Genomic DNA, 23,344 nt, shown 5'->3' on the forward strand with positions numbered 1-23,344 from the left:
GCGCCCGTCCAGCTGTCGGCAGGGCCGGGGCCGCGGCGGGCGGCGCATCCACCGGGTAGCGCGTGGCCAGAGGAACCAGAAGGAAAGGAAGGGCACGTTTCTCCTCGCAGGCACGGCCAAGGTCACTGCTGCCAACGCGCGCAGTCCGTGACACCGGGAGCCCTTCAGCTGCTACCGCCCATCTGGTGGAGCTTATCTTCATTTTCTATCGGCTCATAAAGAGGGAACAAGGGGTGGGGGGGCAAAGTTAGTAATGACGTTGTAGTCAGGTGAACTGAAGGGACTCTGGTTCCATGCAGAGGGATGGCGGTGTCCCCAGCCCCATCTCCATGTCTCCTGTATCACCCAGAGGGGGTGACAGTGCAGAGCTGGGGGGACAGAGGCTCTGGCCGCCGGGTTCCCCCCGGTGGCTGCCTCCTGGTGACGGTTCTTCTCCCCAGGGACATCTGGGACCCCCGGGTCACTGATGGGCACAGAGCTGGCGGTGCCAGCGCCCCAGCCGCTGGGATTGTGGGGTCACAGCCCAGCTCCAGGATCAGAGCAAGCGCAGGAACGGCCCCATCGCCTATGTTCAGCACCTCGGCAAATCCGTATGCTAAAATATGTTTACACTGAAATGCACTAAATAATTTTTGACGGTCCAGGACCTCTGTGAATGCTGCCCAGGCTGCAGGGGTTAATGCCAAGTAGTTTATTCTCACATTCCCTCTGCTCCCCAGCTCTATTTCATGGGTAAATGGACATTTGCAGGAATCACAGGTATTGGCTTCCCGCTTCTGTCAGCACTAAATCTTGAAATCGGGGAATGTTTTGCTTCAGTAAAGACTAAATAAAATCTGATAAAGTGTTTTAGATTTGGCAGCCTGGTGCAGCACAAGCACACCTGACTGGGAATTCAATAAGACGAGATGGTTTTAGTGCCTCTTGGCTACTGTTTGCTGTGATCTCTGGGGCAAAATAATCCTAATAGCTGTGCCTCACTTTCCCCACCCATCAAATGGGCATAATAATAAAAATACATCTGGACAGATGCAAAATTTATGCCACAGGGAGGATGTTTATAGTATTAATGTTTTTAGTGGTTTTTAACGAGTCTCTGATGAAACCATTTTTCTCAAGCTTTTCTTTGGGAGGCAGCTAATCTACATGCAGTTAAATTGCTTCAAATTTTGTTTCTCTTGCTGTGCTTTAAAAATCCTGAGCATTTTGGGGTAATTTGTCAGCCATTAGTGATATTTTTGTCATGGCAGCCCTGCTTTGCGACTCAGGACTGCAGCACCAAGCCCATGCTGAGCAGGATGCGCCCGTGGCTGGTGCTGAGCGGCTCCTCCTCCCGCTGGGCTCAGGGGACCACTGCTTGTAATTTGGATGAGTGTGGGAGCAGGTTTTTATGGCAATGGCACCAACCATTTAGCAGTTCAGCTGCTCACGCTACATCCTGAGGAGTTTGCAGGACAGGGTTTGTATTTTAATTCTTATGTTTCAGGCGGAAAACTAATGTTTGTGTTTGGAGAAAGCCCTGAGCTGAATAACGTGGAGATGGAGCTCCCGGGGCTCCTGCTGCTGCCCGTCGGGCTGGATCGCTGTCCCTTGGCTGTCCTAGGCAGTGTTTAAAAAGAAAATACACAAGATTTGGCACCACAGATGTGTGGGAATTATTGTTTCTACACCGAGTGTATCTTCTCCCACTGAGAAGAAAACGCACAATGGACGCAACGCTGCCAGGGTCTCCTGGAGGTGAGCGCAGCCCCTCGTGGGACAGGTTCTCCCCTTTCTACAGGCGAGTGTCTTGGGCCACGTCACACAAACAATGCCAAATGCCTCTTTTTGTCTTTGGTTGATTTTATTTGTCAGTAAAACAATACTACAAAACATGGGAAACATCTGCATTAAATACAGATCTGCTGTTACTTTGCCAGATTTTAACCTGCTGTATTTAGAGTTGTCCCCTATGGACTGCTGGACGGGAGGCCAAGGGGGGTCTGCCAGCAGCAGGGGGGACAAGGACCAGCTCCTTGCACTCTGCAGCACAACAGGAGCAAACAGTCGAGTGAGAAGCGAGGACCCGTGGCTTTCTGCTCCCACGTGAGACAATCTTGCTGTCTCGGTTCCCTCTGTGCCCAGTCCTGCCCCCGGCGCAGCCGGGGAGGCTGTTGCTGGAGGGTGCCTGGGTCACGTCCCGCCGCATCTTCATCCCACCGCATCTTTATCCCACCGGATCTGCATCCCACCCGTGTCTGCATCCCACTGCGTCTGCATCCCACCACATCTGTGTCCCACTGCATCTGCGTCCCACCGCATCATCATCGCACTGCACCTTGATCCCACCGCATCTGCATCCCACCGCATCATCATCGCACTGCACCTTGATCCCACCGCATCTGCGTCCCACCGCGCCCTGCCCACTGGACACCACCGAGCAAGCTGCTGAGCTCCTTGTTTGCTCTGGGTTTGGGGCACAGTAATAATTTATTCCTATTTCTGTCAAGCCCACAGACGGTTCGCACGGTCACACCTCGCCCTGCCTGAACGTTGTGTCGCGTGGGTTTTGCTGAGGTCAGCAGCAGAAAGGGGACACCAGGACCAACCGGCCACCTGCCTAGAGCTGCTCTCCCGGACAGTAAGTGCTTGACCAGCTCGTCGTTTTGGGGGTTACACCTGGGGCGAGGTGTCCTCTCCTCTGCCGAGGTTTTTAAACAAGTGATGCGTTAGCGCTGCTCCCGCCTCTGGGGCTCACGGCGTCACCGCCCGGGCCGTCCGGGGGCTGCTGCTGCTCCCGGGCTGCACCGGCTGGAACGCCAGCAGCCAGAAAAACATAAACGTTGCTCTATATAAGCTCCTTTACTTATATAGTTATAAGGCAGATTTAAACGATTTTCTGATATCACCTGGTAGCAAAGGGAGTCACTCCTTTCCCTGCACATCATGGGGGACATGGTGAAATGTGCAAAAAATGCATACATTGCTATTCTAAAAGTGAACTATTTCAACTTTTGTTCTTATTTTTCAATTCAAAACTGACCTATTTCAAACAAAAAAAGAGGGGAAAAAAAAGGGTGTAATAAATCATTATTAATTTCTTTTTCGTTTGAAGTGAAACATTTATTTCATTTCAGGTCAGACAAAATGATATTTGTAGTTTCACATTAAAATAAAAAGAAAATAAAAACTTTAATATTTTTGTTTATTCCAAACTGACATTTAAAAAAAAATTTGGTCAGCAAAGTCAAAATCCATTAGTCACAAAGATCTCATCCACACAGAAGTGCAACAGCTCCACAGACACCTGGAGTCCAGCTATTTGCAGTTACTGGTTCATGTCACCGGCACCACACACCTACAGTTATTTAGATATATGCCATTACGATAAAAAAAGCGTACCCAGAGAAGTAACCTGTGCCAGTTCTAATAAAGAATAGGCGATAGCAGCATCGCTACCTGGTTTATTTGTATGAAGATGAGTGTGGGACCATGTTCCTGCAGCGCCCCAAACCCTGGCGCAGGCGGCTGCTCCCCAGCCAGCAGCGAGCTCACGTGCCAGATGCCACCGGGAGACAGCGGGCAGGTGACCAGGGTCACAGACCACCAGCTTTGTTTAGAAACGGCAGCAGAACCGTCTCCCCATTCCCTCCCTCCCCGTCAGTAATTTGGGAGAAGCCCGCCCAGAGGCTGTGATGCAGTTTGGGGACCGCGGGCTCTGCAGGCGGCACCGATGCAGAAGGCAGGCGTCTGCTGCGATCACCTGCCGGGGCCGGGGACCACCGTGTCTCTGGCTGTTTGCAGGCTGGGAGTGCGCCCGGCGCTGGGCGAGCATCCCGCTCCGGCAGCTGAGAGCCAGGGCTTCCAGCACAGCTTCGCCCCATATGCTTGTGCAGACACTCACAGCCAGATCCCTGCGCGGGTGAAGTGCCATATGCGGGAGCTCTGCAGAGACGGGAGCTTGCGCCTTCTCCCAGGAAGGGGCCATCGGAAAGAGCTTCCTCTGATGAACAGCCAAGTACCACAGATGAAAAATAATAATCATTAAAAAATAAATCATCCCAGGATACTCGGCTCCACAAGTGAGCAATTGCCTGGTTTTCTGGCTCTTTCAGCCCCAGCTCGCCTGCAGCGATGCCTCTCGGTTCCAGCCCTGCCAGCGTGTGCCCGTGGCTGGCAGAGCGATGGGAGCCGGGCCACCCAAAGCGGTGATGACAGCAGGACCCAGCCCGTCACCCCTGGCAGTTGTGCATGGAAAAAGACAATAAACCCAAATTATGGGTCTGTCACTGCTGGGGGTGAGGATTGTGAACTGCTTCCTCCCCCCCAGCAACCTTTCTCTCTTTGTGTCTTTGCAGCAGCTGCTGGAGGAACCCGAAGCTTTCTCAGCTGGACACCACCCGGGGACACTGGGACGCGCTGGGATGGATGGTGAGGGGCCACTCCAGGACAGACCCTGCCTGTCCCTCCGATCCTCCTGCGCTCTCGCCACGTGTGACTTGGCCGCTGGCTGTAACAAAACCGTCCCTCGCTAACGTGTCCTTATAATAACAGAGAATAAAAGTATTTCAAAGTATGCTTGGAAATACTCTGGCAGGTAACCCCGATGCAACGATGGCTTTTCCAGAAGTATTGCTGCTGGTGACAGTACTTTCAAATCACGGCATCAGAAAAATCTCTGTTCAAGACAGGGAGGCAGAAGAATCTCACTCTGCAACCACCAAACAGTTATTATCAGCCGAACCCAGAAAAAAATGTGGGGAAAAAACCCCACCACCTTCAAGGGAGGATAATCCCCAGCCTGCAGGGAAGTGGTTCTCATGAACTGACGCTAAATCACAGCGGGTGAGAAAGCGTGTATGTATCTATGTATGGAGCGTTGTGTGTGTACGTATATATGACAGTTGAAGGATACCAACTTATTTACTCTTGTCTGTGCTCTTCCAGTGTATATGCACCGATTTATTTGAATGGCAAGACACAAATTAGCTGCAGTTTTCAGCTGCCCAATGCCACAAGACCGAGAGCTGCACTTTCCACCAGTGCGTTGTACAACACCCAACACAGAAACTGCTCATCCGAGTGGCGCATCCCAAACAAAGGTCAGCTCTGCCGCCAGCAGTGATGCTGGGGCTGGAGGCAATAGCAGCACCTTCATTTGCCACCCCCAGCCCCTAGAAACAGGCATTTTTTAGCAGTTGGCCCCCAGGTATCGGGCAGGTGCCACCGCACAGGTCACAGCAATGACTTGTTTGATTTTTCCCAGGATGTCTCTCTTTCTTTCATGGTGTTTTTTGTACCAGGGAAATACAGCAGGCTAAAAGCTACATGACTTTGTTTGTTTGTTTTACATACCACAGTAGAAACAGTTACCGAGTTATATTTGTCAGAGTCACAGTAGTTTATGCATATTTGCTATTCACAGACCGCAGAATATTGCCAATAACCTCACTGGTGGGGACTGACAACACGGAGATACATGCATTCATGTGAGACCATAATCAATGATGTCTATATTGTATTAAGCACATTCATTTTTTTTTAAACACCTTCCAGTAAAATCGATTCCTTTAAATTTGTAGTTATTTTTTTTTTTTCCACAATTACGCACAAAGTAACCTGTAAACAATTTGACATTACACTTATGTACAAGTGAACCACATCGGAAAGTCGAGAGGTAATTCAGTGGGTGCCACTTAATCTACATCAATGTGCAACAGACTGACTCAGGCTCCGCAGAGGCACCGAGTACTGCATGAGGTCCGAAAATGTACCGTGAGCAAGGCCCCGAGGTCACCAAACCACCAAACGCTGCAGCCCTGCGAACCCTGTGCTGGCTGGGACAGTATTGCACGGGCAGCACTCGGAACAAACCCAACCCCAACCCCAACCTGAACCCGGGGGGTCTGCCCTGCAGAGCCGGGAGGGGACCAGCCCCCCGCTGCCCCCGCTCCTTGGGGACGGGTGACACGGCCAGAGACCCGCGAGGGGACCGCGGAGACAGCCCAGTACAGTCCAACAACTCCCGCCACACCGGCTGGGCCCTGCCATCCTCCTGCTTCACGTCCGTAGGTTTTGTCTGCTTAATTCTGAATTCTGCTTTTTTGTGTGTGTGTTTGTGTTATCATTGCTATAGTTTAAAATCTGTAATATCATACTTACAAACTGATTTTTTTTTTTTAGCTAAGTGGTATCGATGCCCAGAAAAATAAATAATGTCTTTTTATAATATAAATAATTTAAAAGTGTTTTTTGCTCTTCTACTATTAATCTACAAAACCCCGTTGGGGCATAAACTATCCATAAGACTGGACAATTATTTTGTACCATGATAGACATGGGGCCTTATGCATAAAGTACTCTGAAAGTCAAGTCCACGTGCATTCTTGCAATGGTGGAAAGGGCTTCGGGGCAGGGTCAGAAGCTGGCAAGTTTTCTCCAGCTTTCCAGAGCTGGGACAGCAATGTGAGATACGGCTGAAGGTCTCGGTTACATTATGGTCATTGCCAATAAAGACCAACCTCATCTTCTCCTTCAGCCCACAGCTTTGCAAATAAAACTGACAAATGGACTCACGAAACTAGAATTAAAAACCCAAAATGTGTTCTCCAGAGCGCTGTGAAGCCTCTATACAGTGTGTGCAGATGATCCAGGAAAATAAGAATAACTTGTTCCGCACAGGTCTCTGTAAACCCCCGTGTCCTCCCTTTGTCTCCCCTGCTGCCTGGAGCCCTGCCCGGCTGTCTGCCCCGCGGCGTCTGGGCGGGTAACAAAGCCCTTGGGAAACTGGGATTTCTGACCCTGACAGGCGTAAGGAAAACTGGGGTTTCTGCCCCCGCAAGGCGGGAGGCGGTGTGGGTGGCCGAGGCCAGCGGGACGCGCGGCTGCGGGGGGAGCTGACGCCCACCCCTTGCAGGGCTTTCTCCTGCACCTTCTGACAGCCAGTGGCGCCGCGTCCTGCGGACGGAGAACGACCTTGCCAAAAAGGCGTAAGCATATGCCTCTCCTGCCAAGGTGCATGTATATACCTAGCTAGCTATATTTATGTATATGTACTGGTATATATGTATATATATGTGGGCATGACATTATTTTGGGGAAGAGGTCTTCCTGAGTGAATACATCCCCCTCCCGTGATAAGAACAATCACCATCCCGGTGCCTGTGCAGGGACACCAGCAGCAGCGGGAAAAGGGTCAGTCTGAGCAGCAAAACCCCTCCATGCGTAGCCCCCAGCTCCCTTTTACACCAAACCACCTGTAAAACAACTGCAACATGGAGTTAGACCAGAACTGAGTCCCTGCAGTAACACAGCAGGACGTGCACACCATCACCCGCACGCACGAGCGTGCACCCATGAGTGTGCACCCACACACACGAGTGTGCACCCACACGCACGTACCCCCACCCACGAGTGTGCACCCACACACACGAGTGTGCACCCACACGCACGTACCCACACACACGAGTGTGCACCCACACACACGAGTGTGCACCCGCACGCACGTACCCACACACACGAGTGTGCACCCGCACGCACGTACCCACACACACGAGTGTGCACCCACACACACGAGTGTGCACCCGCACGCACGTACCCACACACACGAGTGTGCACCCACACGCACGTACCCACACACACGAGTGTGCACCCGCACGCACGTACCCACACACACGAGTGTGCACCCACACGCCCGGGCACCTGATCTCCTCCTGCTCCATCCCAAACAACGATAAGCATTGTGTTTCCTAGCAGGCTTGGCCTGCCTGTGATTAGTGAATTTTAAGACCTTTATTTCTGTAGCACTGGAGCGCAATAACCATTTCATCTACAACTGAAGACATGAAGGCCACATAAATCACGCCCATTCGGGCGCATTTCATTTGGTCTAATTTTTCTACAGTTATTAATCATTGTGCAATCCTGTGCACCCTGAACATCAGTCTGGGAACACATACGCACACGTCCAGTGCCTGTTCATCCACTATGTCACACGTATTTTATAGACCAAATATTTGTGATATTAAAAAGAGACAGGGAATGACCTGGAGTGGTGGGAAGGACAAGGTTTTAGCTGCAGTCTGCTGCCAAGGAAGCGGGGTGACCCATCCCAAACTGCATACTCAGCTGGAAATCCCCGGGGAGAGCCCTACCTGCTCCCCAGTTTTGCTTGCTTGGTGCCGGAGCCAGGGGGCAAAATGCAGAAAGTGTTGAGTAGGAAAAGAAAAATGTTATAAAATAACCAACAAATAACTAAGAGGAGCCAAATCTGTGGATCTTGTGCAAAACATTGATTTCCATGTGAAAATGCATCTTTTGAGCAGGTAAGTAGAGGGCTGCACAACTACCATGGATGGACTCGAGCGTGAGTGAATGTCTTCAAACCTGAACTGATCCCAAGTGCTGAGTTTGCTCATTCAGACCAGCATTTTCCAGGTCAGATCCTCTATTTCTCAATCCCTACTCAGCGTTACCAACACTGCCTGTTCACTGTTAGAAATCGCACCCTTCTTGCATGTAAAACCTCAGTAGGGATGATGCCAAGCTGCCACATCCACGCCCTGCTCTCCAAAGACTGGGAGATGTATTGCTGGGAGGGTTTTTCCCCTCCTTACAGCCAGCTCATGCTTATGGATCACTCTGGATAAGTATTGCTTCCTTTTTTTGCTGGTAAAATTTGCATCCTACCTGTACAACATCTGCAGCTGAGCAATGGGTGTGAACCTCTGCCCGTGTGCCCGTACAGACCTTGTGGCTCTTCTGGCAAAACAAAAACGTCCCAGGCAGGTGTGAGGCTGCATTGGAGCCCTGCAAGTGCGAAGATGCCACCGTGCTAGAACTGCACTAGAGCAACAGAAACAATCTGTGCATGCTTGGCACCATGTCCTGTAGTAGTCTCTGAAATTTAAGAGGGGGGAAGCCCTGGAACCTGCAGGACATTAAATAAGTCAGAATCAAAGTGCTTTCTGTTACCAGCACTATCACTTCCCATATTTTTATATATATCTCTACATATATATATAAAATCTCCTTCAACCTGTGTCTTTAGAAAATCAATAATTTATCTCGAATACTTTAGCTGGTTCGTTCCCAGCTATGGACAAAGTACATTAGCTGGAGCAATTCATTTTCCCGTTGCTCTCTGCGGATCGCCCGCCCTGGCAGCCCGACCTCCCCCCCGAGCCGAGCCCCCCGAGCCGAGCCCCCCGACACTGACCTGCTCCAGGCTTTGCTGGCCCTACGCCCTTGACCCCTCGCTAACGTGCGGCTCCTGCGTGGCCCGGCAGTGACCGCCCACTGCACCCCACGAGACCGACCCGCTGCCCTTCCCCACGGCCCCGCGCCCCGGGGGGCTGCGGGTCCCCTGCCCCGCTCCGTGCGGGACCAGCTCTGCCCACGGCTCCCAGGGACAGCACGGGACACTCGGCACCGTTTGCCGGCCAACATCGCGCCACCGTCTGCAACCGGCACCAGGACGGAGGGGAACACGGGTTCCTCCTCTGCAGCTGCATTTTCTCTGGAAACACAGGGGGCTGGAACGGCGCCACTCCCGTCCCCTGGCAATCCATCCCCGGCCAGCAAAGCACTAAATTTGGCTTGTTAGATGGATAATTTCTTGTGTTTGCTTCTGTTCCAGGCAGGACCCAGCGCCTGCTCTCCTGCCAGCTCCCACCAAAGGCTCCTGGCACACGCGCCCGGCAAGTCTGCGGAACCAGCCCCTGTCCCCAGCGCGGCCACCGCGCTCCTCCGCGGGGAATTCTACGGCTCTCCAGCCGGGATCGACCCGCCAGAGCCTCGACAAACAGGACAAGAGGCATGGGGAGGACACAGAGGGAACAAGAGCATCAAAACCAAATGGAATATTTTGCTGACAGCAACAAAGACCCACACACTGTTCCCCGGTCTCCACTGAAATGCATTTACGGTGTCGCAGAGAAGGAGGAAAAAAGAGAGAGGAAGAGAGACAGCGAGGTGGGATTTCTACTGTTCAACCCTCAAAGACCCAAAGAAGAAACAGAACATCCACAGACTGCTAAAAAATGCTCTTTTCTGAGAAAGTGCAGTTATAAGGAGAGAGCCGGAAAATCTTTAAGCAATATATATTGATATATATATACATATATATATTCACAGAGATATATATACACACATATATATATGCACATATATATATACACATGCTTAAGGTAAACTGCCATGGCAGAGCTCGTTTCTTTGCGCTGAGCACGTCCCTCCCAACGCCTGGGCACCGGCACCAGCAGCTCCTGTCCCCGGGCTGTGCCCTTAGAGATTCCGCTTGTGTAAGACTGGGAGTTTACAACAAAAGTGTTTCTCATTGTGCTTCCATGACTGGAAAAATATCGTTACCCTATGACTATAAATGTTAAGGTGAAATAGGCAAATTAGGCAGTACTATAGAGATGGTTTGTTCTAGTTTTTTTTTTTTTTTGTGACCTAAGAAATAAATATCATTGGAAATTATCTTTGTATCACTTAGAATCTTGCCCTAACGGTAATAAGGTCTTGTGCTTCCCCCACCCTGCACCTATAGGTGGTACTTGCGCAGCAGTTCGGATTGCCAGGGATGTTTCCTCTCTGGAAACCTGTCTGGGATTTTGATTTTGAGGAAATCCTGGATGCATTTTTCTAGCTCTTCCTCAATGGAGAGCTTCTCCTTCACGGCTTTTTTCTTGCCGGAGTTGGACTCTCGGGAGCCGGCGGTGAGGGTCCGGAGCAGGTCGCTCTTCCTGCGGATCTCGGACTGTTGCAGCAGCTGCACCGGCCCCTTCTTGGGCGGGCGGTCCAGGGTCTGGATGTGGGGCTGGCGGGTGACGGGGCCGCAGATGACGGTCTCCTGGGGGGAGCTGGCCTCCGACTGGCTGTCGCAGCTCGACGTCGACAGCTCGTTGCAGGACGTGCCGCTCTCCCCCTCCTTGTCGCCTTTGCCGTTCTTGCAGCAGCAGTCGCAGTGGGACGAGGACCAGCGGGAGGGTTCGCCTGCAAGAGGAACAGAGAGCGCCCCAGGGTTACCGACAGCTCCGGACCCCCCCGCAACAAAAGCAGGCTGAGACCCACCAGCTTTCCTAAACATCACCGAAACTGTCAGCAAACCCCCACCGGGGCCCAAGGGGGCTGGTTGCCATTAACATCCAAGCCCCTTCATCCGTATCGCCCAGGGACACCCAATGCTCGGCTGAAAGTTTTCTGAGCTCCTCCGTGAGAAACAGTCGCGCCAGGACCCAGCCAGGGGTTTAACCAGAGCGAGCACCCATCGCCCCACGAGCCCTAATCGCTTTTCAGGCTCTTAATGATTTGCTGCTCCCCCCACCCATCAACCCAGGGCTGAACACCGAGCAGATCACACGGGGCTTTTTCTCCTTTGTGAGAGAATCCTGATGAAGTCCACAGAAGTTTTGCCAGAGGAAAAACAGAGAAAGAACAGAATGAGGGCTTCAGATTTTGACATTCCTGATTCATTCCTCCAAGTTTTATCTGTATTTGGGGTCCTTTTATGTCAAGAAACATTTCTCCCACAACGAGAAGGATACAGACAGCCTGCTATACAATTCAGAACTGGGTATCAGAAGGTTCCTGGCTTCCCCAGCCTCCAGGGAAGAGCGGTCGGGAAATTGTCTTTTCCACTTCTGACGGCTCCAGCACCCTGATTTCCACAGACATCTCTCCCTGTGGTGCTGGCTGCTGCTGCGCGGCCACGCACAGACAGAGGCTTTGGGGAACACAGCCCTTCATCTGCATGGCCCATCAGTGATGGCAGCCCTGAACAGTGCTTCATGTATTTCCTGATTCATGTAGTGCATGGCTTGATTTTTTCTTTTTCAGTTGGAGACCTGCCCAAACGCAGCAATCCGTGACAAAGGGGAAGAGCTGGCATTGGTAACAACTGTTCCCTGACCAAACCACTGCAATAACCATGGATTTAAATGTCATTTGGAAGCAACCATCTTCCCACTAAAATGTAATTATCATTTCTATCTCACGCAGATTGGTAACATTACCCAGGTCAGAAAAAGCATCATTTAGTTTTGCAACTTTGGACCAGTGACACAGCCCCTGGTCTCACCCCCAAGGAGAAGCCGGGCGCCCCATTCCAGTGTCACAGCAGGGGCCCCGTACCAGTGTCACAGCCGGCACCCCGTACCAGTGTCACAGCAGGGACCCCATACCAGTGTCACAGCAGGGACCCCATACCAGTGTCACAGCCAGCACCCCGTACCAGTGTCACAGCAGGGACCCCATACCAGTGTCACAGCCGGCACCCCATACCAGTGTCACAGCAGGGACCCCGTACCAGTGTCACAGCAGGGGCCCCGTACCAGTGTCACAGCCGGCACTGGTGGCACTTGTGACAGCAGAGCAGGGGCAGGAGAAGGGACCGGGGACGGTCGGGTCAGAGCTGCAGCACCGGCCTGGGGGTTTGCAGCAGAGGGGACGAGGCCGAAGGGAAATCCCTTCCTCCAGCAGGGTCCAAGGTCACCGTCGGCTGCCACCGCTCCAGAAACAGGTCCCCATCCAAAAAATGGGGCAAAGAAAGGAAAACAAAAAAAAAGGAAAATGTTGCTGCCAACTTCGCACCCCCAAGCTGTGGGAGCAGATGGGGGTTTGTGAGCCCAGGGCAGCAAGTTGTTAAAAAGCTGAGCTGCTGATAGTCGCTGCCCTGCTCTCCTATTTCTCCATCTTTTTCGCAACTATGAACACAATCCATATAATTTACAGAAACACATGGAAAAACGAAAGTCAGGAAGCCGCTCCTCATCTCTTTCTTCCACTTCTCTGTCAATGATGGAGTCTTTCAGTCTGTGAGCTGCGTGGCTAAATTTAATTCATAGACTTGCTTCAAGACCTGTTCTGTATCTTGTCTGAAAAAAAGTCAATAATGGCTAAATTGAATTTTTTTATAATTTGCTTGACTTTGACAAAGGCGTTACTGAGCCTTCGTAAAACCCTGATCACATGTGCTTCTGAAAACCACATCCATGAGCGGCATCGATTTGCAGCTCCCTGTTGCAGTTGGGGTTCCAGCTCGGTGAGGGTTTCCCTGCGTTGCAGGTACCGAGTGCTCCCGGCGACCGACGGGACAGCTCCAGAGCCTCTGCCCTTCCCCAATACAGAACCGCTGATTCCAGCGCTGGAGCGGCAGAAATGAACCAGGTGGAAGGGAAGCGGGGAGAGCGGTTCTGTCCGGCCCCACGGAACACAGAGCTGGGGAGGGCAGAGCCCCCGCCGCGGCTCCCGCTCGGCTCTGCAGAGTTTCCCCACGCTCACCTCCAATTACTTTGCTTTTCTCACCTGCAAAGTTAGTTATTTTCCCCCCTGCTGCTTGTGTGCATTTAAGGATAACAGTGAATGCTAATGCAGAAAATGCACTTGATGAGCACGACTGCCGCCACCAGCTCCTCACCAGCACCACTGCCACCACCGGCTCCTCACCAGCACCACTGCCGCCACCAGCTCCTCACCAGCACCAATGCTGCCACCAGCACCTCACCAGCACCGCTGCTGCCACCAGCTCCTCACCAGCACCACTGCCACCACCGGCTCCTCACCAGCACCACTGCCGCCACCAGCACCTCACCAGCACCACTGCCGCCACCAGCACCTCACCAGCACCACTGCCGCCACCAGCTTCTCACCAGCACCAATGCCGCCACCAGCACCTCACCAGCACCGCTGCTGCCACCAGCTCCTCACCAGCACCACTGCCGCCACCAGCACCTCACCAGCACCACTGCCGCCACCAGCTCCTCACCAGCACCAATGCTGCCACCAGCACCTCACCAGCACCGCTGCTGCCACCAGCACCTCACCAGCACCACTGCCGCCACCGGCTCCTCACCAGCACCACTGCCGCCACCAGCACCTCACCAGCACCACTGCCGCCACCAGCACCTCACCAGCACCACTGCCGCCACCAGCACCTCACCAGCACCACTGCCGCCACCGGCTCCTCACCAGCACCACTGCCACCACCGGCTCCTCACCAACACCACCAGCTCCTCACCAGCACCAATGCCACCACCGGCTCCTCACCAGCACCACTGCTGCCACCAGCTCCTCACCAGCACCACTGCTGCCACCAGCACCTCACCAGCACCACTGCCGCCACCAGCTCCTCACCAGCACCGCTGCTGCCACCAGATCTCCCATGACGTGTTTTCCCTCCTCTGGACACGGGGCTCCCTCCCCGTCACAGGTCCCAGCGGCAGCACGGGGATGCTCCCCCACTCCCGTGCTGGGATGATGTGCTCCTGCTGCTTTCACTGCTTCCCACCCTGTGCTGAACCAAATTAAGGCTCAAAAGCCATGAGAATGGATTCGAGAGGGAAAAGGCCACTGCCCAGGCCAGTTCCCATCAGTGTATGATACATTCTTCTCCTACCACTGGCCCTTGGCATGGCAGGGCTTGGTGCCTCCCTAATAAATAACCAAATTCATAGAGACTTTCAGCTAAAGCCCCTCTGCACCCCACAGCAGCAGGACAGCCCATGAAACCCAAAATCAAAGGGCTGCACTCGCCCAGCCACGGAACAAAGCTCCAACAGGTGCCTGAAGTGTCCACCAGCCTGGACACCGGACATGGGACAGAACATCAGACACTGAGTATCAGACACTGCCCATCAGCCCACCGCAGCGGTGCAGGACAGTGCCGCCGTCACCTGATGAAACTCTGCGGCTCCGAGCTGCTGCTCAGCACACGCTGCAGCCACAGACGGCTCCTCATGGCTGGGATGTCCCAGTGATGGGGATGCAGAAGGGTCCAGCGCCCTGTGCCCCAGTCAGAGGGACCCGACCCTGCTTGGGGATGGCTGTGGGGCCACGGGACCCACCGGCTGCCATCAGGCACATCTAGAGTATCTACTTCATTACCACGCAACAAGCCTTTTAGAAGTTAATTAAGACCTAATAGATGCTAATTTCAGTTAATGAATATTCACCAATGATGGGCATATCGCGGGTGAGCTGGGAGGCAGAAATTCATCTATTCATGAAGCAGAACAGCCAAAACCAGGCAAGACGTGGGTGCTGGGAACAGCCACGGGGTTTGGAGAGCAGCACTCAGTGAGCGGGGCTGGGCTGGCTCACTGGGAGCGCGGCTGCGCCGGTGTCCAGCAGCGATGCGCTGGGTACCCGAGCATCCCTGTGGGGATGCAGCAGAGATCTCCAAACGCCCCGGGAGCAGCTGCTGCGGCAGCTGGGAGAGCTGCAACCAGACCAACTGCTCCTCTCCGCAGGAAAAGGGGCAAAGGTGGACAGACTTTTTTGTGATAAATGCATTTTTGACACCTTTAAACGGAACATGCTCTCCAAACCCATCCAGTCCGGCCCCAACCTGCCCAACCCTCCAGCCCAGCCCCACACAGCCAGAGCCCCAGTGGCCATTGCCAGATGGGCACCTGCACTTTTAGCTACAAAATGAGCTTAAGTTTTATGCTGAAAAGACCTGGATATAATAACTACAAATAAAACATACCAGGCTAGCCAGAGCAGTACATTTAAGAAAATCTAAAGAGAGAGGGAAAGCTACGGAGAAAACTGAATTGCCCTTTAGCATTTAATGAAGTAGGGGAAAAAATAAGTTTCATTAGGCTATCTTCAGATACAAGAGGAAGGAAAAAAAGGGTTCCGGTATTACACAATAATACATGAAAAATACATCTGTGCCAACCAGGATCAAAGCAATTACCATGCTAGGAAGCTGGCTCTGTTAGTTAAAACAGTACTGTAAAATGATCTGATCTCAAGTCAAGCAAGCTGAGCTCTGCTTTGTGGCAGGTGCACAACAAAAAGCACAGGCATTGCTGTCTAGTTTACTGCTTCGCAAGCTCCCTTTGCCTAATTTTGCCTGAGCCGGGCCGGGCTGTGGGAACATCTGCTCCCCCGGCTCTGACCGACGGCTCCAGCCACCGGCTCAGCAAGCGGCTCCTGTCCCCGGCCGGAGCCAGGGCTGCCGGGCTGGCCAGACACAGACTCAACAAAACACGCTTAAAAGCCTCGGTCTAAAGGCACCTATCAGTCACAGGAATTCACCAGCTACGTGAACTCAGGGAAGGATATGGTCATTGTGCCCATGGAGTTTCAGAGGGTATGGGGTAAGGAAATGCAACAAAATTCTAACAAGGAAAGGAAGCTGGACATTCTAGGCACGTCATCCAAGATCTACTTTTATCATTTTAAGTAACTAAATTACTCTCTGTGTTACATCAGTTAGTTGACATCAAAGAGAGGGAAAACAACTACTGATTTATGGCTGTGCCATGTGTCACCTACATGTAAAACCCTCCAGATCTGGGCGTAATTAGAAGCTGCTGCCAAATCTCAGGTTGCATCAGCAAATGGTTCTGTATTGCACTGCAATGAAACGAGCAGAGCAGTGCAGCTCACACCTTCCATGCACACGCACTACACATTATTTTGCTGGATACAAGTTTTCAACAGCAAGAACTATGACCACGGCAAAAGCAGCATCTAAACTGCAAACCCTCCTGGTGAGCTCAGCCTGTGCTACAGGCTTAGGCTCAGGCTACACCAGCTTTCCCAGCTCAGGACCACCGGTACGTGCTGTGCAGCGACCGTGTGTAAAAGGAAATCAATGAAGTGCTACTGAAAAAACGCAGATTGCTGCTAACTAAAAGCAATGGCTGCAAACCGAACGGAAATCAATTAAAACCCAAGAACTACCACAGCCATTAAAAAGAAGAGCTAAGGCAAGTCATTCATCCCACGCCAGGCACCGTTTTGTCACGCAATAAACATTTTTGCTGGAGTCCCAGGGCCAATTTAAGCCCCGCAGGTGGGAGATGTCACTGAGCTTGGGTCAGCAGAGAGCCCCGAGTCCCCATGGGAAGCCACGTCGAGCATCGCCTGGGGATTTGCACAGTTCCAGCAGCACAAACCTGCCCCATTGCGTTGCTGCGGGGGGCCGGGTCTCCTCATCCCAGTTTTGGGTGCTGTCAGGGTGACAGACAGAGCTGACAGGAGAAGAAAAAAGAAACATTTCTCTGCATTTTGCAGCGAGAGGACGGGATGTGCAGCAGCACCAACCCACACAGGACCCACGGCCGGGTGAGGACAGGCGCTGAGCCCTGAGAGCGGCCACCAACCCAGCGGAAAACCCAACATCACGCTGATTTAACCGCCGAATTCATTAATTAATGTCTAAATGCTTTGAGATTCTTGGATAAAAGGGGCTAATTAATTCTGGCCTGGCTTTCCTGCGTTTCTCCCTGATCTCAGCACATTGCTCTCCCAGTGCCCTAATTATAATTATTACTATTAGAAGCTTCTGAAGAAGCAGCAAAGCCTCTGATGTATAATTGACACACAAACCATCAGCCATCCAGTTTTCTCCTCTCCCTCTTTGACAACAAACGCGCTGCAAAAAGGGAACGGGAAATCCCGCCAAGGGGGACGGCGGGTGTGCAGGAAACTGGGGAGGACAGAGAAGTTCTGATATAAACCACAAAAGAAACAGCACACAGAGCCTAACCCTGGCCAGCATTCAGTCCATCTCAGACAGGATGGTGTTTGCGTTTTGCAGTGCTCAGGCTGGGGTGGGCAGGAGCAGCCAGCCCCGGGTTTTGGGGGGCAGGAACAGCCAGTCCCGGGTTTCGAGGGGCAGGAACAGCCAGCCCCGGGTTTCAGGGGGCAGGAACAGCCAGCCCCGGGTTTCGGGGGGCAGGAACAGCCAGCCCCAGGTTTCAAGGGGCAGGAACAGCCAGCCCCAGGTTTCAAGGGGCAGGAACAGCCAGTCCCAGGTTTTGGGGGGCAGGAACAGCCAGCCCCGGGTTTTGGGGGGCAGGAACAGCCAGCCCCGGGTTTCGGGGGGCAGGAACAGCCAGCCCCAGGTTTCGGGGGGCAGGAACAGCCAGTCCCAGGTTTTGGGGGGCAGGAACAGCCAGCCCCGGGTTTCGAGGGGCAGGAACAGCCAGCCCCGGGGTTTTGGGGGGCAGGAACAGCCAGCCCCAGGTTTCGGGGGGCAGGAACAGCCAGCCCCGGGTTTTGGGGGGCAGGAACAGCCAGCCCCGGGTTTCGAGGGGCAGGAACAGCCAGCCCCGGGTTTCGGGGGGCAGCGCTCCCCCCTCCCTCGGCAGCAGCGATGCTCTGGCTGCGGGGCGGTCGCACCAGCACCCTGAGGCACCTAAAACTGCCCCAACCCCACTGCTGCACCAGGCTGGGGCATCTCCCCCTCCCCAGCTGCGGGGGTTTTGAGAAGTACGTTTGTGCATCAAGAAAAGGCTACCAGAAAACTGAATCCTATTCACATTTAAATGCTGTCCATAATTAACTTCCAGCCAAGCGCTGATTTACACATAGCTGCACCCACTGCTGGGACTGGCACCAGCTCCAGCCGCTCCCAGAGTCAATCCCACCGACAAATTATCCAGCTGCTCACTGGGGAGAATCCTCACCCTTGTTCTCTGAGCCACCTGGAAACGCAGAGGGAGCTGCAGTGTGTGAGACCTGACCGATCCCGGGAGACAGGGAGACTTAGTCAATTTTTCACTAATAAATGCTGCTGCCTTGAAACTGATACATTCTAAAAGAGCACAGTGATTTTGATGACATTTGCACTGGGGAAGTGCTCAGCTGGATCACTTCAACATCCCCCTTCATTTTGACATCCGTATTACACCCGTTTCACATTAACTTTAATATCAAACTATATATAGTTAATTTTCTGTTCAAATGTTTCAGACTTTAAAAATGCAATGTTGTGATATTTCAGACCGAATGTTACAAATTACGATTCTACACATTTTTTTTCCTACTGAATTTGGAATGAAAGTTCACGCCTGTGTGTGAGGACACCGGATGGGCTGGAGACCGCGTCCCCAGGCAGCTCTGACCTCACAGCCAGAGCAGCTCACTGCTCTTCATTGCTCTCAGAATTCTACTCCTTTTATTCAGCTTCTAGAGTTTTCACAGCCCTTTTTCCTGAGGCTTGGGGAGGAGGACTGGGGTTTTTGGTGGGTTTGGTTTACCCTTCTTTTTTCCAGGGGAGGAGGGATGGTTGAACCTGTCTTACAAAACATCGCATGGCAGGTTTGTTGCAGATGCGGAGACGGCAACACAATAGTCCGCAAAGCAGGAGGGAACTTGACCGGGCAGCAGAGACGCGGGCCACCAGCCCTGCCCGGATGTCCCACGGGAGGGGGGTATTTTCCACATCTGTTCGCTACCCTCGCGTGTGGGCTGCACCAGCCTTTCTGGCTGTGACCGTCCTCATTTGAGCCATTTTCCTGTCCCACTGGTTTCAATCCAAACTTGTCTGTCTCCGTTGTCCTTCCACCTTTTATTCTTCTCATTGCTGCTTCTGCTTTAGGGCTTTGTTGCTGGTTTTGTTCTTTTATTTCCATTGCACATCACTTTTCCTTTTCCCCATGACCTCGGCCTCTCACCTGTTCTCAGTTTTCGCTCTTCTCCCCACTTCTATCTCCTCTGCCGGGGGTAACGGCAGCAGCTGATCCCCGTTTGAGCAGTAATCACCAACCCTGCCCAGCTGGGACACAGGGTGGCCCCAGTGTCACCTTGGCCAGGTCCCTGTCCCCTCCATCCCACGGGGGTCCTGTCACCTGAGGGCTCCAGGGGCCGCTGCCCTCACCCCCACGCTCACCTTTGTTTCCATCCTTGTGAAGCAAATATTCACCTTTCAACATCAAAAAACCAACATGTTGAAGCTTTTAAAAAAATCACCCATGGTTCATATGATAAATAAAACATGGATTGCCTCTAGGTCTGGAGATAAGGTAGTGCTGGTAAAGTGACAATTTGATTTAGATCACTCATTCACGCATGCACAACACCTCAAACGGGTTTTGCATCCATGCATGAATTAAAGGTGTTGTGATTGATGAGAGACCAAGGTCTAATTGGTGTTTTAATAAATACATTCTGACTTGGTAATCGAGCTAGATTTATCAGCAGAAAATGCCCCTGTCTAAATAAAATTACCAAGGTAAAGCTGAGGAACAATGACAAATGCCATGCAAGTAATTGGCTCTGGGACCAGCGCTGGCAGCAGGACGGACATGCGGTGGGTTTATTTGCATTTAGGATCAAGTATCTTGAGTAAAATTTCAGTAAGCAAATGAAACCAGGGAAGGACCTGGTAGTGGCGTTACTGGTTTGAAGTCTCCCGTATGTTCCAAGACACGGCAAAGGGGCAGGTCAGTGGCCGGGGGTTGTTGAGATGATTCCAGGTTATGCGGACGCCCGGGTGCTGTGCGGCCAGGACTCGAGCTGTTCTCTGCAGATACCTGCTTCCTCCCTAGTCTGCTCTACTAACTTACATGTTCTGCTTTAATGTTTCTTCCATTAAAATCTTTTGAACTTACCAACCCAGTGTAAAAAACAGAAATGTTGGCTCATGGTCTCTCCATCTAGAATTTATGCCAGAGAATTTCAGCCAGTCCATGGCCAGTCCATACACTTTCATCGGGTGTCTCCCAGTACTTCATCATTTTATCAGCCCTCCTGTGATCTTTCCTAAAACACTCAATTCTGGAAATGAACTTCTTTATGAGTATCAAATTTGTTTGAAAATAAAAATAAGTTCCCCAAATGACGGAGAAAATATAAGACCTGGTGTTAAAATACCAGAAGGCATACTAAAAGAGCCAAAATATTTGTATAAGGATCTTTCCCAAAGTAGCACGTGATGAAGTTAAAATTCTGAGTGGAAAGAGAAGCACAAAGTGGGAGCAGCAGTATGGTAAAAACAAAAAGCATTTAGAGAAATGGGTCAGCCGCGGTCACTGGCCTTGGCAGGCGGCTTCTGGAAGTTGTGATGCACCCCAAGTCATACAGGCTCCTCCTTGCACTTCAGAACAAAAGCCTTTTTATCAGAGCAAACCCACTTCTATGGTCCCCTGGTAGTGCTGTAGAATCATTGGGGCTCACGCGACCCACATTTACCTGCCTCTCCACCTCTTAGTTCTCACCCACTAAGTCAAATCTTTGCCCGGACCAAAGCGAGAGCACAGCTGAGCAATACTCTTTAATTCTCACCTGTATTTTTCATTCACAGTTTAGCAAGCATTTAGCCTGAGGAAGAAAAGTAAAATGGATGGCCTGGTGTGTACAAAGAGCTGAGGAGGTCTGACTGTTCGGTACCTCCAACAGAAGCAGAAGTAATTCGAGCAGTAATTCAGTGCTGCTGGCTTCCTTGCTTTGCACTCCCTCGTCCAAATACTGTCATTGGAAACAATATTTGACCATCAGGACTGTGGCATTTACGTGTATTTTCCTCTGGGAAAATTACATCAATATGAATAACTGATGCAGAAGTCTTCTCGTGCCATTAGTGTTTGCTCCTTCTGTCAGACACCTCTAGCTTGTTAAATTTTGGTGCACAGAGGATTAATAGCTGCCAGTACCTGCATCTTCTTCAAGTCCAGCCTTGCCCCCTCAAACTTCAGAATCTTCTGTATCTTATTTATTGTTGCTGTATTAATACCTTATCTTAATACGACCTTTCCTTTTACCTTCTCTTACTTTAAAGTTACGCTCAAGAGCGTGAAAGTGAAGTTTGCTGGAAGGAGAAGGGCTGTCCCTGCCCCGGGGTAGCCCGCGGTCCCAGTGCCGGAGCCGTGCCCGGCGCCCCCGACCCGGCAGCCGCCAGGGCAGCGCGCACCTGCCGGGAGCCGCGGCCGCCGCGCGGCGCGTCCAGCCGGAACCCCACAGCTGGGCTGCACTGATGAATTCCTGATGCTTATTGAGAAAGAAATTCCAAACACCCATTAATTAAAGCCCAGGCAGCACCAAATTAATCTGAATAATCAGAAAACACATAGCCTCCCAGTGCCCTAATTTTAGCGTTGCCCACATGAGCATCCCTGCAGACTCCTCAGCAGCTAAAGCAAAGGAATGCAGAATTAGATGAGTGTCAACAGAGCGTTCATGCCTAAATGCAATCGGGGGCAGTTTCCCCAGCGCGGCTGCACCACCCCCAGCACCGAGCGCCTGGACCCGTGACTGACACGGTGCTGAGCTGGTACGAGAGACCTTGAGATACACACATAAATACACATTTGCATACATAAATGTAAAAAACCAGCTTACGTGCGAACTCAAGCCCTGTTTTGGGCACCTGTTTTAATTAGCAAAGCCAAAGCATGTATCGCTCCTGCTTCATGAAGATACATGTTATAAATTGCAAACAGATGGTTATGGTAATATGGGAGCCACGATTTTTGAATTTTTGAAAATTAGAACTCATGAACTCAAAAATGCTCTGGAGATATGAGGATATCATGTCAGCCTATGTTGTTCCAATTAACTGCAATCAATTGCTAATTGAGAGCTATTTTAAGACTTGTCATTACTGCAAACATAATGGAGAATAATTGTATGTCCCCCTTTACCCCTATCACAAATGACATTGGTGCAAAGAAATCTCAGGAAACAGAGTGAAAAGGAGTATCAGCAGCCTGATTCCCGATTTTCTTCTGCCTCTTTGGCAGGCACAATAAAATGAGGCACTGTGGATTTAAAAATGTAATAGACAAGGACTGAGCCAAGGAATCTCAGTCTCTTGTTTGGTTTCCACCTCTAAAACTTTCCAAAATGGCAGCTCTGTTATTACTGAGTAAATGCATTTGCTTACTCCTTGGATTTGCAGACAGCACAGACGCCTCATTTGTTGAAACTAAAGTCTTCAAAAAACAAGGCATCTTAAATCCAAGCAACAATGGTGAAACAGTGTGAAAGGCAGAAGGCACAGTATGGGCCTGGGTTGGACAAAGGGGTGTCACAGACTGTGGAGAGGGATTGGAAAATCTGGTTTCACAGGCAGAAAAAAGGCAAACATAAAACACAGCTAAATCACCAGGTTGGCAATGGCATCACTTGTGCAGAACCCAACAGCTTCCGGAGCTGCTGCCATGCAGGACATGGTGAGGAGGAGGATGGGGACATTGCAGCAGGGATGCAAAGATGCAGGGATGCAGGGAGGCAGGGATGCAGAGATGCAGGGATGCAGAGATGCAGGGATGCAGAGATGCAGGGATGCAGGGAGGCAGGGATGCAGGGTGGCAGGGATGCAGGGAGGCAGGGATGCAGAGATGCAGGGATGCAGGGAGGCAGGGATGCAGGGAGGCAGGGATGCAGGGAGGCAGGGATGCAGAGATGCAGGGATGCAGGGAGGCAGGGATGCAGAGATGCAGGGATGCAGGGAGGCAGGGATGCAGGGAGGCAGGGATGCAGGGAGGCAGGGATGCAGGGAGGCAGGGAAGCAGAGATGCAGGGAAGCAGAGATGCAGGGATGCAGGCAGAGGGGGGGGCACGTGCCCATCACCCCACAGAGGCCCAGGCTTCCTCCCATGTCCCAGCCCAGCACGAGAAAGGC

At 51.9% G+C, this 23,344-nt stretch overlaps 1 protein-coding gene across 1 annotated transcript in view; it reads right to left on the minus strand.

The window, feature by feature from the left end:
* Positions 1–10,525: 10,525 nt before the first annotated feature.
* KCTD16 (potassium channel tetramerization domain containing 16) overlaps positions 10,526–23,344 on the minus strand; it is a 63,002-nt gene continuing 50,183 nt past the window's right edge. Inside the window, exon 2 of the mRNA XM_065644259.1 lies at positions 10,526–10,977. Coding sequence (XP_065500331.1) covers positions 10,526–10,977 — 452 coding nt within the window. The remainder of the gene's footprint in view (positions 10,978–23,344) is intronic.

This window comes from Caloenas nicobarica, chromosome 13, assembly GCF_036013445.1.
Source record: "Caloenas nicobarica isolate bCalNic1 chromosome 13, bCalNic1.hap1, whole genome shotgun sequence".
Taxonomy (NCBI): Eukaryota; Metazoa; Chordata; class Aves; order Columbiformes; family Columbidae; genus Caloenas; species Caloenas nicobarica.